We start from the raw sequence: 17,351 nt of genomic DNA, 5'->3' as shown, positions 1-17,351 counted from the left end.
AATCTACTTACAGGAATGATCACCGTTGAGAAAGACAGTGCCCTTCTTTCTGCTAATTTTTCCCAAGACAAATTATGACAGCAAAAATCTGTTTCCCCTAAAATGATCCTAATTATATGGCTTCTCAGTAAGCTCCCCAATGCTTAATAGTGCCCCACATCTAACAGACAGTCATTATACATTTTCTGAATGGATGAATAAATAAATGGTTGTCAAGTACACCCTGCTTCCAAATGCCAGGAAGAGAAAATAATGACACCTACAAAAAGTGTAAAGAAATTTCTTCTTGCTATAATATAGACCAAGTTGAAATGAATAAAGAGCAGACTTGAAAGATGCTTTCCTTTTGTGAAGCAGAAGTCGGCCTGGATGGTACATGAAAGAAACCTGGACAGATTCCACTCATACTCCAGGCTGTCCGAGTGAAGAATTATTAGCTTAGGGGAGATGGGGGTAATATCTAGATTTCACCAGTGCCTCCAAGACCGACAGCAACGTGGGTGAAAGTGCACTAAGCAATGGTCCAGAGCATTTTCTCCTGTTTCGTAACAACTGGGCCCTTCAGGTACAACATACCATGGCCTTAACTGACTCTCCATCTCAGCAACTATGCGGGCAAGGTTGGTGGGCACTACTTCAGCTACCTGGAAGAAGTTCTGGTATGGCACTGGGACTGCTTTCTGCAGCTATGTCCAAATCTAGACTTGACTTTTCTTCCAGCTTCTCCAGTTTTAGGTTACAGAATATCATTATAGTATATATATATTACAGTATATATATTATATATAGAGTTTATATATATATATACTCCATGATGAGTACAGGAAAAAAATTCCTTAGAATGTGACTGTATTTGGAGATACGCTCCATTTTCTTTTTTAGAGATGCATTCTGAAGTATGTAGAGGTGAAATGACATAATAATTGGGATTTACTTCAAAATACTTCAGGGAAGAAAAGCCAACAAAGGAAAGAATGAAGTGTATGTGGCAAAGTCCTGCTAACTGTAGAATCTGAGTGATGAGAGGTCATTGTATTAGTCTCTCTACTGTTGTGTAGGTTTGAAAAGCTTCATTAAAAAAAAATGTTCCTTGGGCTTCCCTGGTGGCGCAGTGGTTGAGAGTCCGCCTGCCGATGCAGGGGACACGGGTTCGTGCCCCGGTCTGGGAAGATCCCACATGCCGCGGAGCGGCTGGGCCTGTGGGCCATGGCCACTGAGGCTGCGCGTCCGGAGCCTGTGCTCCACAACAGGAGAGGCCACAACAGTGAGAGGCCCACGTACCGCAAAAAAAAAAAAAAATGTTCCTCTATAAGAGGAACAAGCCTCACCTGATTATCCATATCTTTGATGACCAATAGGACAGGACTGTCTAGTGATGCTGACTTCCGGTAGAGAGTTTTCAAGCTGGTCCCATGCTCTAATGTGCTGTATACGAGACTCCATGGATACCCCTGTACCCTTGCTGGAAGGCGTCGGGCCAGCTGTGAATCCAAAGATGAAGATGTAAATACACAGTCTGCCTACAAATCACTCATGAATTTGTAGCACAAAACCGATGCCTGTGGCTCAAACTCGATAATTACACTACTTCCATATCTCTCCCCTATACTGTAGCAAATATTTGCCACTATAAACCAAGAAGGGAAAATCATCCCTTGGCAGGGATGCTCCCCAGAGCACGCATTCCCTCTCAGGGATGATCCTGAAGGGTCACTATGCCACTATATATTTGAAGATACAGCACCTAGCTTGATAAAGAGGTATGAATTAGACACATGCTCTCTTGTTTACACTTCAACCTGACTTTCACCAAGCAGTTCATGTTTCTCGAATTGTTCTTTCTAAACCTTCAAAGGCTCAGAGCTGCTACTGACAGCTGTAAATTCCCACCAAAGTGAGAACAAGAAGACACGGGTGTTTTATGCTAGTAATCAGATGTAGTCTGTCCTCATTACACTTGTATCTTTCACTTACATTAATATTAAACTTGGCTGCCATAAATATCAATAATGCATATCTCTTCAAAAATACACACAAAGGAGGCTATATAAAATGTTCAAGTCCTCAAGAATGCTTGACATAGTTCTAGAATCAGCATGAACTCCATCCCTGTAACTGCTTGGTCAAGTCGCCTAGCTTTCCTGGGCCTTCGGAGATGGCATTTGTAAATTGAGGGACTTGAACTTGATGATTCTTTAAGGTGTCTGAAATTCAGGTTTCTAAGCTGACTGATGGGGGAAGCACAAGAGGTCCCTTACTAAAGTTCAAATACAAGCACGTAGTATTTCATAAAAACTCACGTAAGAGATGTTCAGAAAATAGAAAGTAAACCAAAAAAAAGTACAGAAAAAGGAAAATTACTCCTAGTGGTAGGTGGTTTTCATAAAGCAAGTAAAGTGTACTTGCTATATGACTTTTACTGAGCTCAATAAATTGAAACCATCGGAACTCTGCGATAATCATTAGGATAAATTTGGATCCTTTTAAAATACATTAGGACTATAGTAGGACACTTTAAAAATTGTTTTGAAGACAAGAAATGGCTTTTTGTTCAGGTTCGGGGAATGGACGTAGGTGTCTGGCCAAGTCCTTGCACTCCCAAGAAGGTGGCAGGGATGCTGCCTTTCAGAAGCAGAGAAGGGCCCTGGTTAGGCTGCTGCTGTTTCTTCCTTTAAAGCTCGGCTCATGCTTCACCCCAAGTGAGAAGAGCAAATGCCAGGGGTGGGAAATGTGTTCTAAGGTTTGGAAGACACCCATCCTAAGTCCCCAGGAAGAACCCACCTGCTCGATGTGCATGTTCTCCAGAAGCGCACTGTGGGGCTGCAGGATCGGCAGGGCGGCCTCATCCTCATCTTCATAGTAGCTACATGTGCTCTTCCTGCGTTTTGCCTCCTCAACGGTGATGATCTGAAATGGAGAAGACAAATAAACCAAGAAAAACGATATTTTTGCTTTTCCTTCACCTGCTATAAAGGACCTCAGGTACACAATTGCCTGTAACAGGTAGGGTTTTAGCAGCAGGACATAAGTTGAGCCAGCACTTTGGGGGAAATGGCTAATCACAATGTCAATTTCAGAGCAAATGGAGAATTAACACAGTACAGCTATAGCACTTAATATGTACAAATTAAAGTCACAAGTTTTCCAGTTTTACTATTGCTCAGTCATCAAGTAAGAATTATGTATAACTCCACAAGCGACTTATACCCTTGAAATGCCCTAAATTATTCTCCATTAGCCTGCATCTAAATTTGAATTGTTACGGGACTAACAGATATCATACTATGAGCAAGTCTTCTATAAATAGGGAAATGGGGACGATAAGGATAGTCCTTTAATCAAGAATCCTAATGTTTTCTCTCAAGGCTGATCATAGCAACCAACCCTGACAGAAATAGCAAATGATAACATCTAAGGAAAGCAACAATACAAAGAGACACGAAGCTTTAGTCTAAATTACAATTAGGTATGATTCTTTATGGAGAGTTGAGAAACCATCAAAATAATCTTTCCTTCAAGGCTGAGAACAGAAACATGATGTTGTACACAACATTTATTATTTCATCATAAATACACTTATAAACTACCAGGTTAAAAATCATTTTTCTTTTGCCTCTCCGAAAGTCTGGATAAATCACTAAATTACTTTGTAATTGAAGGATACAGACAGAAGGTAACTAATTCACCAAAATTCCTGAGTACAAATATTAATGACTTTTGCATCATAGAGAAAAAACATTTACATTACATTTAGTGAAGGTTGTCAGACAATGACTACTTAGTTTCCAAAATGCTGTCATCTGAGCTGGATTTACAGGTAAGGAAATTAGCCCTTAAATGTTACCGTCTTCTCAAGGGGCATTTACTTAAAGAAAACACTGTTGAAGAATCACACATCCAGCATTTTAAATGTATTAAATAAAGCATATATTTTGGGGGAACTCTACATTTAACACAGGTACAAAGTGGGGCTGTGGAATGAAAAAATCAGTATGGAGTTTTGACTCCAAAGGGAAAGGGCAAACCACACCATCTCTCTCTCCAAAGTGAATAAAATACCTGCTCTGGCTGAAGTATTAGCACGATCCTTTCTAATTAGAAAGCATTTCAAAGCATCTTAGCGGCAGAGCTTGGAGGATTCACGGGCACATGATTAGCCCTCAGGACTCCAACATACCTTCACAAAAGGCTCTTGGTCCGGTCTGGCACAATAGAAAATCTGAATGTCCAGGGGCAATCTTCTCATCGTGAAGTAGTGTGAACTGCCTGCTTGCTCTCTAAAGAGGTGCAGGTTTTTTCTCTTATCTGCCTCCACACCACTGTTACTTACAGCCACACTGAGCTACAACTGTTTATGCAGTATCTCCTTTCCTGCATGATTGAGTTTCTGTTTCCCTTAGGAGACAGTTCAATATTTCTACAGGAACACACCCAAATTAGGATTTAGAGCAAACACACACTTCCTGTTAGGCATAGCTGTGAGGCTGTAAAAAGACACTTTCACCTTTGAAATGGTGGTTTCCTAACAGCACAACAAAACCGCATTGTTGTTTTTTTTCTTCTTCTCTGTCTTGTACTTTTCTTCCCAATTGTCCTCCAGCTGGCTGAGCCTGCTTTTCTAGCCCTGCCTTTTCAGATTTTTTTTTTCTGCATTCTAAAGCGAAACCTTCATTTTAAAAGTTTATGTGTGTTCCCTGACGTCAGTTTGAATCTCAAAGGAAATATGAAAAGGAGCCTTTACCAGAGGTAGGTTCATTACGCTTAGAACAATGGCGTTTCACTTCAATACCGTCATGTTTGTTAGGTATGAGAAACTTCAAAGAACTGAAAGAACATCCGGTTTATATGAGGCTGAGAAAAATGTTAGTTTAGATTCAGGTTTTCTAAAGAGCACCTTTTAACCTTTCAAAATATTAATCTTAATGACTAATAAGCATGATGAGTCCTCCTCTACTGCCCAGACCAGATATCAGCGGGTTGGAAAGAAATGTAGATTACAATTGGATCAATTTTCAGGGATCTTTCTGTGAGTTTTCCAGATCTAAAATGGCCTCTTGGTCTCCAGTACCCCTGGGAGATTGGGCGCCACTACATAGTTCATCCTGGGGGTCAGTTCTAATGAGGCTCTGGGAGATAACTGGTGACCAGTCTCAGGTCAGCCAGAACTTATTCTCAATGCAAGAGCCTGGACACAATCTAGGGCAGAATCACTTGGATTTTGTGCCAGTGAGACAGCATTCTTTTCAGTGCCTGACACTTCATGACAGCTAACATTTACTGAGTGCTTTCTATATGATGGCAAGTGCCAGGTGCTTTGCCAGGCATGTGGCACAAATAATTCCAGTATATCATTTATCAGCTTTTCAAATTAGCGAAAGCTTTAAGAAAGGGATAATAGAAATAGTACTTTCTGTTGCCAGAAGCACAATGAGAAGAAGGGTATTCCTCACATTTCTGGAAAATTGTCATTATATAAAAGATTAGGAGCCTTAAAAAAAAATCAATAGCCTTATACTAAGTAATATCACTTTCAGGAAATTAGGGGAACAGTCAGAGTTACAGATCATCTCATCCTTGTGAAAACCTTGAACCAACACGATTCCTAAAAGTGGGGAATTGTTAAATAAATTCTGATTGAGGTTTAAAATATTATATAACCATTAAAATGAGGCTTCAAAATCTTTAATATGATACAGTTCTCACAAGATGTCAGGTGAGAAAAGCCAGACACCAAACTATACATAGAACATTATCCCATTTTGCAAAAATACTCTCTCACCCCTACCGCCTAGAAAACACCCTAAAATAGAAAAAAATGAGTCCAAAAAATGTACAAAAGTAATGTGTGGTTAGATACTATTTTCTAAATGTTCTGCATTGTGCTTTTCTGTAGTTTCCAAATTTCCTATAATAAAAGCAGGTGTTACTTTTATAAAATTAAGAAGTAAAGCTTATTTAAAGAGCTTGGGTATGGAGGATGGACTTAGTGGTTGGGTTGACTGGAGTTGCCCTAGAGTTTAAGTGAAGGATGCAGACAGCTGACTAGGGCAGTGGTCCCCACCCTACGTAAGATCAGAATCAACAAATTCTAACTAGAGATGACTGACTACATATGATGATGAAAGAGAAGAATCTGGGTTGATATCTAGGCTTCTAGCTTGGGGCACCACTAATTAAGATGGGAATACATGAGAAGAAGCAAGTTTTGGGGAAAGATGAAGAGACGTTTTGGACATGCTGAGGATCAGACACCTGTCAGGGGAGTGAAGGTTCCTCTTCCCCACCCACAGAGGAGAAGCAATGCCACCATGAAGCAATGCTATCACAGTGGCCTGGCCTTAAGGTAATGCTAGTAAGCAGAATTTGCTCCTGCATGGGAGGGAGCTTGGACAGCATTCTTCTCCTCATTGTACTTTTGACTTTCTCTTCCATGTGGCAAGAAATAGGGATAGGGGCTTCCCTGGTGGTGCAGTGGTTGAGAATCTGCCTGCTAATGCAGGGGACACGGGTTCGAGCCCTGGTCTGGGAGGATCCCACGTGCCACGGAGCAACTAGGCCCGTGAGCCACAACTACTGAGCCTGCGCATCTGGAGCCTGTGCTCCGCAACAAGAGAGGCCGCGATAGTGAGAGGCCCGTGCACTGCGATGAAGAGTGGCCCCCGCTTGCCACAACTAGAGAAAGCCCTCGCACAGAAACGAAGACCCAACACAGCAAAAATAAATAAATTAATTAATTAATAAACTCCTACCCCCAACATCTAAAAAAAAAAAGAAATAGGGATAACAGTCCAGTCACCTCTCTCTCCAGTTATCTTTTCTTTCCATGTCCCAAGTGTTAACAAGTACACTAGGAGCTCGCAACAAGCCAACCCATTTCTTCCTCCTTCTCCATCCCTTTCTTTTCTTCCTCTTCCACTACAGGTCTAGAGACACCTTCTAAAGGGATTTGCCCTCTCATTCTCCTCAGTGGCTCAGTCTGAGCGGCTCACTCAAGCCCACTCTACTCTAGATCTGGAAGCAGACCTTTCTCTCTCTGCATGCCCCTTTAGCTCCTTTTCCTCTGGTGCTGGTAGGTGTGGCCTCTTCTTCCACAGGAGTTGTCAAGAGCTGAGATTCAAGGTTGGGATTAGTGGAAAGATGCAGAATAGGCCTAAAAGCGGGCTGCTTCAGTTCAAGATATTCAGGCCTAGTCGGGAAAGGATTAAATCCCCAGTGAAATTTAAACCTTCTCTCTGGCCCTCCATATTGGGCAAGAGACCATAGCCTCACTAAGAAAATATACATTTCCTAGCTATGCTTCGTCTGTGCGCATATCTCATGGGGGTGGGGGCCTCTTGGGCACAGATGGTTAGGTGAGGAGGACGGGAATTGATATTCTCTGACGCCTTGGCCAGAATGCCAGTGTCACACCATCTCTGCCTCGTGGAGACCCCGTCATGCCTGTGGGGCATCTATGTGCTCTAGAACAGCAGCCTGGAAGAAAGGTGTGTGGAGGAGACAGAGGTGGGAGTCAGCAGCAGAAACCTTGAAAGCCGATGAGCTCGTCCAAGGAAGATGTAATAGATGAGAAGAAAAGAGAGCCAAGGACAAACTAGGGAACACCATGAGAAAAGGGACAAGCAAAGTATACTCAGAGAGACTGGCCAGAGACAGAAAAAGAGTTGATATGAAGAGCCAAGGGAGGGACAGCCTAATAGGCTTGAATATTTTTCATCAATGGTTTCAAACAAGAAGCTTATGAACTGTGGGAAGACAAACATGCAAACAAGTAAAGTGCTGAGCGATACACTACAGAGCTATGAGCAATGGGCTGTGGAAGGACAGGAGGAGTAACTCTGGCTGAAAGCATCACAGAAGTGACACATGAGCTGGACCTTGAAGGATGACGGGAGTCTGACATGGAAAGCTGTGTGTGTGCATGTACACATTTGGGCTGCGAGGGAGTGAATGAGAAAGGGAGGAGTGAGGGCAAACACACATATGAAGGGACCTGGCATTCCAGATGGAGTTAGACCCAAGGGGCAGGCCTCATCATCCTTCATCATCCCAGTCTGACAGAGTTCCAGCCTTGGAAGATCTGACTGCCCACTTGATGAATCTAAACCCAGGCTGGGAGTATTGCTGGAGAAAACCTGCCCTCACTGCAGCCTGGTTTCAGACCCCACCAGGGCTTTCAATACCAGACAGCCATCCTACTGCAGTTCTTCAGTTGGCTTTTTTCCTAGTCTCTATAGCTGCTACTTCAGACCTTCCCCGTATTCCTCTAAGTCTTCCCTCCTTCACTTCTAGGGGGTGCTCCCTCCTGCTGCAGAGAAATAATCAAATGAGCAATGGCAGAATTTACCGCCAGTGAGTCTACATTTTATATGCACACATCCTATTCTTTTCTGCCGCCCGACCACCTAAGACCGATTCTATCCCTACCCCCACATTCCCGGACAATTCTCGGGGATCCAGCCTCCCGCTTATTCCCTCTCCTATTCCCTTATCTTCTGTACCTTCTGTTCCACCGTTCCCGCTGACCTCATCCAAAACGTTACAGTCTCTCTCACGAGAGGGAAAACCTCCCCACCCTCACCTCTTCTTCCAGCCTTCCATCTCATTTTTATTCTCCAAAACCAAATTCGAGTGGTTTGCCCACCTTTACTAGCTCCACTTACTCACCCCCAATTCATTCATTGAACACTGGTAGCTACATTTTGAAGCTACCACTTTAATGAAACTGCTTTTTGTCAAAGTCACCAACTATTACCTCCTTGGTTTTAAATCCAAAAGACATAGCTTAGTTCTTACCTTCTGACTCCTCCGCAGCATTAGGCATTTTTGACCACTACTCTCCTCTTGAAACATTCTCTTCCCTTGGCTTCTAAGACATGACTTTTCTTGTTTTCCATGCCCTCCCCTGGCTGTTCCTTCTCAGTCACCTTTGTGGGCTCGACTATCTTTGGCCCCTTAGAGCTGGCATCCTGAAGGGTTCTGTTCTGAGTCCTGCTCCTTTGCCAATGGACACACTCTCCTAGGCTGACCTCACCTACACTCACAACTTCAACTTTGCTAATCACTTCCGAAAGTATATCTCCAGATCTTTTTCCTAAGTTTTATTCTCAGTTGTCTCTTGGACATTCCACAGACACCTCAAATTTAGATTAAAACCAGAACACAGAGCGTTTTCTGCCAAATCTAATCCTCTTGCTATGCTTCTTATCGCAGTGAAGGGCAGGTACCTCAATCCCTCCAGTTCCCATTCTAAAAACCAAGAGATCAATCTTGACATCTTCCATCTTCTGCACTGCCGCTCTTTCAGCAACTGTTCTCTCTCAACACTGATTCCTGCAAGAGACTCCTAATGGGTCTTCAAGCCTCAAGTGTTGTCCAACTCCATGAACACCTGCCAGCAAGAGCAAGCTCTCCAAAATGTGTATCTGTATTTACTTCTCCAGGCTCCAAACAGCTCCTACTGGTTGAAGCTGTTTGAGGACAGCTCAAACTGCTGCGTTCCTACTGCCCTTAGGAAAATAGCCAAACCAAACCTATGACGAACAGTTCATAGGTCCTTCGTGATCTGCCATTTCATTATCTCCAGCTTCATTTCTTGCCACTCCCTCAGCTTTGCACTCTTATGATCCAGCTACACTGAACTCTTATTAGTTCATCAAATGTCCCACACTCTCTGTTTCTCCCCTGGGTCATTCCTCTACATAGACTTTTCTCTCTGGCCAGAACATGTTCCGTGTTCCATGTCCCACTTTCACCCCAACTGCCTGTCCTCCCACTTCTGATCTCAGCTCAGATTACTCCTTCTGGGTCGCATTCCCTGATTCCCTAGCTCCATTCAGGTGCCTGGGTACATGCTCCCATAGCACGTGGCATTTCACCTACAACGGTAATTATCTCACTATATTGTAATGATTTATCTATACTCCTTGATCTCATCCACTGTGCCCCTAACATGAGAAGGGTGTGGTAAGTGCTCAAAAAAATTATGAACAGTTTTTTAGGTCAAATTAAGAAGCTTGACTTTCATCCTGTACGTAATGGGGACCCTGCAGCAGTTTCAAAAAAGAGAAGTGAAACTACTGGGTTGTAGGGGTGGAGATGAGGTCTTTCTGACACACAAAACTAGCTTCAACACAGATGAATAAGGTTTTTTCCCCATGTGATTTCAAAGAGGCACAGGAAATCTGACTTCTTGCCAGCCAAGAGGTTACTGGAATTTTGACACAAGAACATTTTGTTTGTGGACTGGACTTTTTTTTTTTTTCTTTTTTTTTTTTTGCGGTACGCAGGCCTCTCACTGTTGTGGCCTCTCCCGTTGCGGAGCACAGGCTCCGGACGCGCAGTCTCAGCGGCCATGGCTCACGGGCCCAGCCGCTCCGCGGCATGTGGGATCTTCCCGGACCGGGGCACGAACCCGTGTCCCCTGCATCGGCAGGCAGACTCTCAACCACTGCGCCACCAGGGAAGCCCTGTGGACTGGACTTTAAGGGACAGTCTAGCCCTCTCTTGAGTCTCACCTCCCAGCTCTTGGTGGTCGGCTCACTGAAGAAGTTGTCAATCATATTCAGTTCTTCTTTTTCCACCACCACAAAGCCTTGCTCTTTGGCATCTTTCCCATAGACATCAGGAGACCACTGAACAAAGAACGTGTACAAGTGATCCACCCTGAAAAACATGTTCATCACAGGGGTTAACACCAAATCTACTTTCCTGGCAGGCACCAGTAGGAACTTGGGCATGTACAGCTATCTTTTTCCTGCTTGGCAAATCCATTTTGCTAATTGGGAAATCTCCCATGTTGAAGATAATCTCTGCTAATGCATTCCAAACCGAAAATAAGTCAATAAATGGAAGCTAAACTCCACAGACACTGAAAAAATGTCTTTCAATCTGAGGCAAAGATCAAGAAATGGGACATAAACGTAAAAAACACAATGAAATATTTACACCAAATGTTTTTTCCTCATTGGGTCTTTGTTTATTGGACACCTGTATTCATGAGAAAAAAATTAATCTGAAGCTTTAGATGGGAACAAAGATAAGCAATATTCCAATGGGTCTTATGTAGACTGAGGCATTATTATATCATAATTTTAATAAAATATCTTTAATAACTAGAAAATATCAGGGATAGTATTAGCTGTTATTTTAACATTAGAAAGAGACAATTTTATTGATATCGGAATGCAGTTTGCTTCCCATATCTCTGTTCTCTTATACATATTTAACATCTGAAGCATCTCTCCAGACTTAATCAATAGAGAGGTGGCTAGTTCCTGAGCAGAGGGTGGGGCTTTTGGTCCCAGCACCTACAATATCCCCCCACCCCCTGCCCATGTAGAACAGTCAACAGCCCTCTGACCTTAGATTCTACACCTGCAACCATCACAGTGGGGGAGTGGAAGATAGATAGGATCAAATGATTCTTAAAGTCTTTTCTAATTACAAACGGGTAATTTCAATTTGAGGCTACTGTTTGGGACAATGCTAACTTATTGCTAAGTTTTTAAAAGTTATAATTGTAAAAATATTACAACACAATTGCTATAGATTCAATGTTTGTGTGCCCCTAAAATTTGCATGTTGAAATCTAATCCCCAGTGTGATGGTATTTGGATGTAGGACCTTTCAGAGGTGCTTAGGTTATGAGGCATGATTGGGATTAAAAGAGACCCCACCGAGCTGGCTAGCCCCCTGTGCCATGTGAGAACACAGGAAAAGACAGCCGTCTATGAACCAGTCAGCCCTCACAAGACAGTGAATCTGCCAGCACCTTGATCCTGGACTTCCCAGCCTCTAGAACTGTCAAGAATAAACCTCTTCTCTATAAGCCACCCAGTCTATGGTATTCTGTTATAGCAACCTGAACAAACTAAGACCAATATTAATTAAAACAAAAAAGAAATGTCACTATAATTCTAATATTCCCATCGGTCACACTGTCTTTAGGCTTCTATAGTCCTATCTGTTCTTGAGCACATGTACACAGTTTTCTTTCCATTGTTATCAGGGCTAAGACATAATTGTTATATGTAACATAAAATAATGCATATTTGCCATGTTGCTAGTCCTGACTTTTAAAATTATTTATTTATTTATTTATTTATTTATGGCTGAGTTGGGTCCTTGTTGCTGCGCGCAGGCTTTCTCTAGTTGCGCCCAGCATGGGCTACTCTTCGTTGTGGTGCGCGGGCATCTCACTGCAGTGGCTTTTGTTGCGGAGCATGGGCTCCAGGAGTACGGGCTTCAGTAGTTGTGGCATGCAGGCTCAGTAGTTGCGGCTCACGGGCTCTAGAGTGCAGGCTCAGTAGTTGTGGCGCACAAGCTTAGTTGCTCCACGGCAGGTGGGATCTTCCCAGACCAGGGCTCAAACCCGTGTCCCCTGCATTGGCAGGCAGATTCTTAACCACTGCACCACCAGGGAAGCCCCTTGTACTGACTTTTAATGCCTACATTTCATGAAAGTAATAAACCATAATTACCCAAATTCCTATGCCTTTGGGATATTTAGGTTTTTTCCATTTCTTTGATTATACAACGTTATGATGAACATCCTCATGAGCTATGCCTTTTGCCACCTTTTGAATTATTTCCTCAAGATTAGTTCCCAGAAAAGGGATTATTAGGCCAAAGGGCATGATTTTATAGCTTGTGATTCATCCTGCCAAACTGCTCCTGAAAGGCTGACTAGTTTACTGTGACACGAGCATTGCAGTTTGCATCTAAGTCTCATAACAATCTTGCTTATCCTTCTTTTTCTAAATGAATTTAATATATATTTTAAGTTTTACCCGACTCACTTTGCATTTCTTTGAGTGGTAGTGGGTTGAACATTTTTTAAATGTTTTCTCCCTGGCTGCTTTCATGAATTGGCTCCTTGTGATTGTGGAGTCAATGTTTTTCTTTTCAATATGTGGGAGCCTTTATATAATGTAACATTAACCACTATCAAATGTACTTCTAAGCTGTTTTTTCCTTTTTATATTAATTATGCTTTTTCTTCCATAATATAGAATTACCAGTTTTCATATATTTTATACACACACACATCCTCTCAGTTCCGTTTCTCTTGAGATCCTTGACTAATACAATGGACTACTCTGAAAAACTATATAAGAAACTGATCAAAATGGTTATCTCTGGGGAATGGAATGAGGTAGAAGATATATTGCATTTATATACATATATATATCTTTCCATAAATTATTTAAATTTTTGGACTAGGTAGTACATTTTATAATTGGAGAATTAAAATTATATTTCAAAAGGCAAATAATGAGAAGTTTCCATCTCACTCATATCCCTGTCCATCACATTGTGGGTCCACCTTTTTCTGCTATAGTTGACCACTTTATTATTTCCTTGTGTGTTCTTGTAGTGTTATTTTTGTAGATAGAAATAAATATGAATATAGATTCTCTTTGTCTTTCATTTCTACAAAAGATAGTACTATCCTCTATCTAGCTTTTTTCACTAAACAAGATAGCCTGGATATCCTTCCACAACAGTATAGAGATGGCTTCCTCATTCTTTCTTTTATAGCTACACAGTACTTTACTGTGTGGATTTATCATAGTTTATGTAACCATCCTCTCCAGCTGGACACTTGGGTTGTTTCCAAGACTGTGCTTTTATAAACAATGCTATGATGAGTAACTTGGTATGTCATTTTTGCACACGTACAGGTAGAGTTGTAGGACCTATTCCCAGAAGTGGGACTGTGTTATCAAAGGAGCAATTCACTTATGCTTTTTATATATAATACCATGTTGCCCTTTTTAGGGATGGAATCATTTTTTGCCCTCCTACCAGCAATATGTATACTCTTTTGAATCTCTGAACTATTATTAACATGTAGTATGACATTTCCTATTAAGAGTTAACTTAGAAAAAATCATGACTCCAGAAAGGTTTGAAAAATATATAATTCTAGTGCTTCCCTGGTGGCGCAGTGGTTAAGAATCCGCCTGCCGATGCAGAGGACACAGGTTTGAGCCCTGATCCGGGAAGATCCCACGCGCTGCGAAGCAACTAAGCCCGCGCACCCCAACTACTGAAGCCCGTGCGCCTAGAGCCCACACCCTGCAACAAGAAAAGCCACTGCAATGAGAAGCACACACACCTCAACGAACAGTAGCCCCCGCTCGCCGCAACTAGAGAAAGCCCATGTGCAGCAACAAAGACCCAACACAGCCAAAAATAAATACATTAAAAAATATATATATATATAATTCTAACTCTTTTAGTTTGCTAACACCTAAAATTTAGTCCATCTTAACTGTATTTTAGAAAAAAGTTGAGAACCAAATATGCTTCACTCTAACTTTTGGAAAAGGACACATTTATTACATGCTTATCCACATCAAATAAAATGGCTTCCAAATATTTGTTGGCTAGCTTATTTGTGAGAAAGAGGAAAGCAGTCCCTGATACGTGGGAGCTAGCCTGCTCCTATCGGTCAGGCCCCAGTGTTGGGAGAAACTGGCCTGGCACTCACAGCTAGGCCCTGGTATTCTCCCGTTGAACATTAACAACTTCCCAAAACATCAATATCCGGCAAAGCCACTCTATCACCATGATGAATCAAGACAGAAATGAGACCACTGAGGCCTGACATCTAAACACAAACACTGTCCAACCACAAAAATGACCAAACATCTCTCTAATCTGGCTAATATAAATGACTGTGCTTCTTTACCAATTACGGCACTAGCCTCTCTAGTTTTTCCTCCTTCTACATAGGATTTATAATATACTCAATCACAGAATGACCTTTGCTTCCTGACAGCTTCCAACCTAGAGCAAAGTCCCACTTCTTTAAGTCATCCCTCGAATCACCTAACGTAAACCTACATCCTACGACCCCTTTCAAGCACCCGTTTACTGAGATGGCCCTAGGTCCCATGCAGTGCATTCTCCCTCGTTGCAACAAGTCAACCCAACACATTCAATTTCAGGTGTGTCCCTGGTTGTCCCTGGCTGCAGCACATCGCTTCCTTCAATAATACTCCCTGTGTACCCACTATGTGTCAGTGACCCTGACATTGAGGAACTACATTCTGGAACATTAGGGTTGGTGGAGATATAGGATATCATTTAATCCAGCTAACTCTCCTTAGATGTAAGAGAATGGGGGCTCTGACGTCTACTACCAGCATCACAGCCAGGACTAGATCGCCTGAGGTGGCAATCAGTGTTCTTTGAACCACACTACAAAGTCCTCCCCTTAACCCACATCGATTTCTGAATTGTTTCCCACTTAACTTCCTGGTTATGACACAAGACACATTTTTATCACTTTCTGAACCTACTTTCCATGAAGCACTGCTCATTTATCCTCTAACATTTTACTCTCAAAGGAGAAGTCACTGTACAAGCATAAACACTGAAAAAGCATCCCAAGAAATGCTGAAAGCTCATGCTGACATATACCCCTGTGTAAGACTGCAAGGGAATGAGGGATGAGGCACAGATTTGAAGTTAAGATTTCATTTCTTCTTAGATATTATGAGAAAATATAAATTGTGAAAACTGCAGGTCAATAAAGATTTTAAGGTGAGATCCAATCTTAGCAATTGCCAGTCACTTCCCTTTTTGGTGACCAAGACATTGAGTTGCTTGGGGAAACCATTTGAGCAATCCTTTCTATTATGTAGATGCAAGGTGAGTAGGACTTAATATTCTGGAGGAAGTTATAATTGAACATTCCCTGCTTGAGGAAGATAACTCTTTCCTCCAACCCACTGGGTGGGTGGATGGGATGGAAGGTGGGTGAGAGGGGAAATCTGTATAAGAAGGAGGATTTCCTAAGAAGGAGGAATTGTGTGCCTAATACCTCTCTTTCAAAGTTCAAGATTATCAGAGCATCTCTGATGAATTAAGGTGGTCCTAATAGAGGTAAGACCTTAGGAAAGGATAATACCCCTTCTTCCACCCCATCCTTCTTGACGAGAAACTATTCAAGGGGGTGGGGAGAATGGCCCGGTCTAGACTCATGACCTGGGATCCACAAGATGCCATGGTTATCTTAGGAGTGGGTGAATGTGGGCATGGTGTGCTGCTGGGAAAACAGTGGGCATACTATGGAAGGAGATGGCTACATATGTCATACACATATGTGTGAGTTCCCAGGAGCTGTAACAAGTGAGGGGCTGGGGGAAGGTGAGTTTTGGCACAAAGTATTCTTGCCTGCCCTGTGCCTTTCTCTCTAGAAGAAATATGTCAACCCGGGGCAAGAATCTGGGATGACCAAGTAAAAGAGGTTTATTCCAAATCTCTTCTCTTGGGACTGCTGGATTTCCAGTGAGTGGTGAATCAAGCCTCTGGGATCGTCTGTTGCCAGAGTGAGTGGCCTATTTTGCAGCAAGGTCAAGAGCAGCCAGGGCCAGCACTGGGCTTGTTGAACTTACCACAAAAGGAAATATCTACAAAGGAGGAAAAAGGCATTCTCAAAATACCACAGAAAAGAGGGTAAAAGTCATAACAATTTTAATGTTAAACAGAGAAGCAACCTTCTGTTTTAAGCAATGCTGATGAAATATGTCAGCTACCTGAAAAGAAAAGACGTGATTCCCTGCCTTGAGGACCGCACACTGCACAACAACTCTAAGAGGCAAGTGTTACTATGCCCAGTTTAAAGATAAGGAAACTGAGGCTCAGAAGATTAATGTGCCCAAACACCCCATCTCTGGAAATGTTCCAGCTAGTCTAAGCTGACTGCCTCTTCTTTTGTGAATGCTAAACCCTAAGGGGGATGGTACATTTTTTGTACCTGTCCACAGACAGAGGTCTCATACTGTAGGTCAACTACTTCCTTGGCTTTGGGTTGTTGTTTTTTTTTTGCGGTACGCGGGCATCTCACTGTTGGCCTCTCCCATTACGGAGCACAGGCTCCGGATGCGCAGGCTCAGTGGCCATGGCTCACGGGCCCAGCCGCTCCGCGGCATGTGGGATCTTCCCGGACCGGGGCACAAACCCGCGTCCCCTGCATCGGCAGGCGGACTCCCAACCACTGCGCCACCAGGGAAGCCCTTGGCTTTGGGTTTTATTAACGAAGCTTAAGTAAGTGTGAGATGCCCTGAGTGGCCCTTAGGTCACATGCGGCCCACTCCCCATTCCCGCTCCCCCACCTTGCACGCACAGGCGCACATCGCTGCCAGCACTGTGCTCCATGCTCGGGGAACATCGCGCGGTGGCCGCCTCACCTCAGCCACACTCCTGGGAATGGTTCTCCACTGGCTGCAACAGGCAGGGCAGCAGCCCTGGACAACCTCCCGCCTCTCTCAGGTGGTGGGCTTTATCTCTGCAGCCAACGAGGTTGCCCCAGCCTCGAGAAGCCTCAGGTGAGATGGCAA

The 17,351-nt window shown here is 43.0% G+C and overlaps 1 protein-coding gene across 6 annotated transcripts in view; it reads right to left on the bottom strand.

Moving 5' to 3' along the window:
* The window catches only part of NCOA7 (nuclear receptor coactivator 7), a 143,831-nt gene that overhangs the window by 6,516 nt on the left and 119,964 nt on the right, over positions 1–17,351 (bottom strand). For 5 of the 6 annotated variants that reach the window (XM_019951689.3, XM_033867683.2, XM_073789564.1 and 2 more), the window contains 3 exons: positions 10,515–10,662; positions 2,782–2,907; positions 1,329–1,481 (listed from right to left, as the gene is read on the bottom strand). In XM_019951689.3, the coding sequence (XP_019807248.1) occupies positions 1,329–1,481; positions 2,782–2,907; positions 10,515–10,662 (427 nt within the window). Of the gene's footprint in view, positions 1–1,328; positions 1,482–2,781; positions 2,908–4,177; positions 4,665–10,514; positions 10,663–17,351 lie in introns of those variants that run through there. The other variant, XM_004328180.4, reaches the window with a different exon arrangement.

Source organism: Tursiops truncatus, chromosome 12 (genome assembly GCF_011762595.2).
Source record: "Tursiops truncatus isolate mTurTru1 chromosome 12, mTurTru1.mat.Y, whole genome shotgun sequence".
NCBI lineage: Eukaryota > Metazoa > Chordata > Mammalia > Artiodactyla > Delphinidae > Tursiops > Tursiops truncatus.
This window is presented reverse-complemented; position numbering and strand designations above follow the sequence as displayed.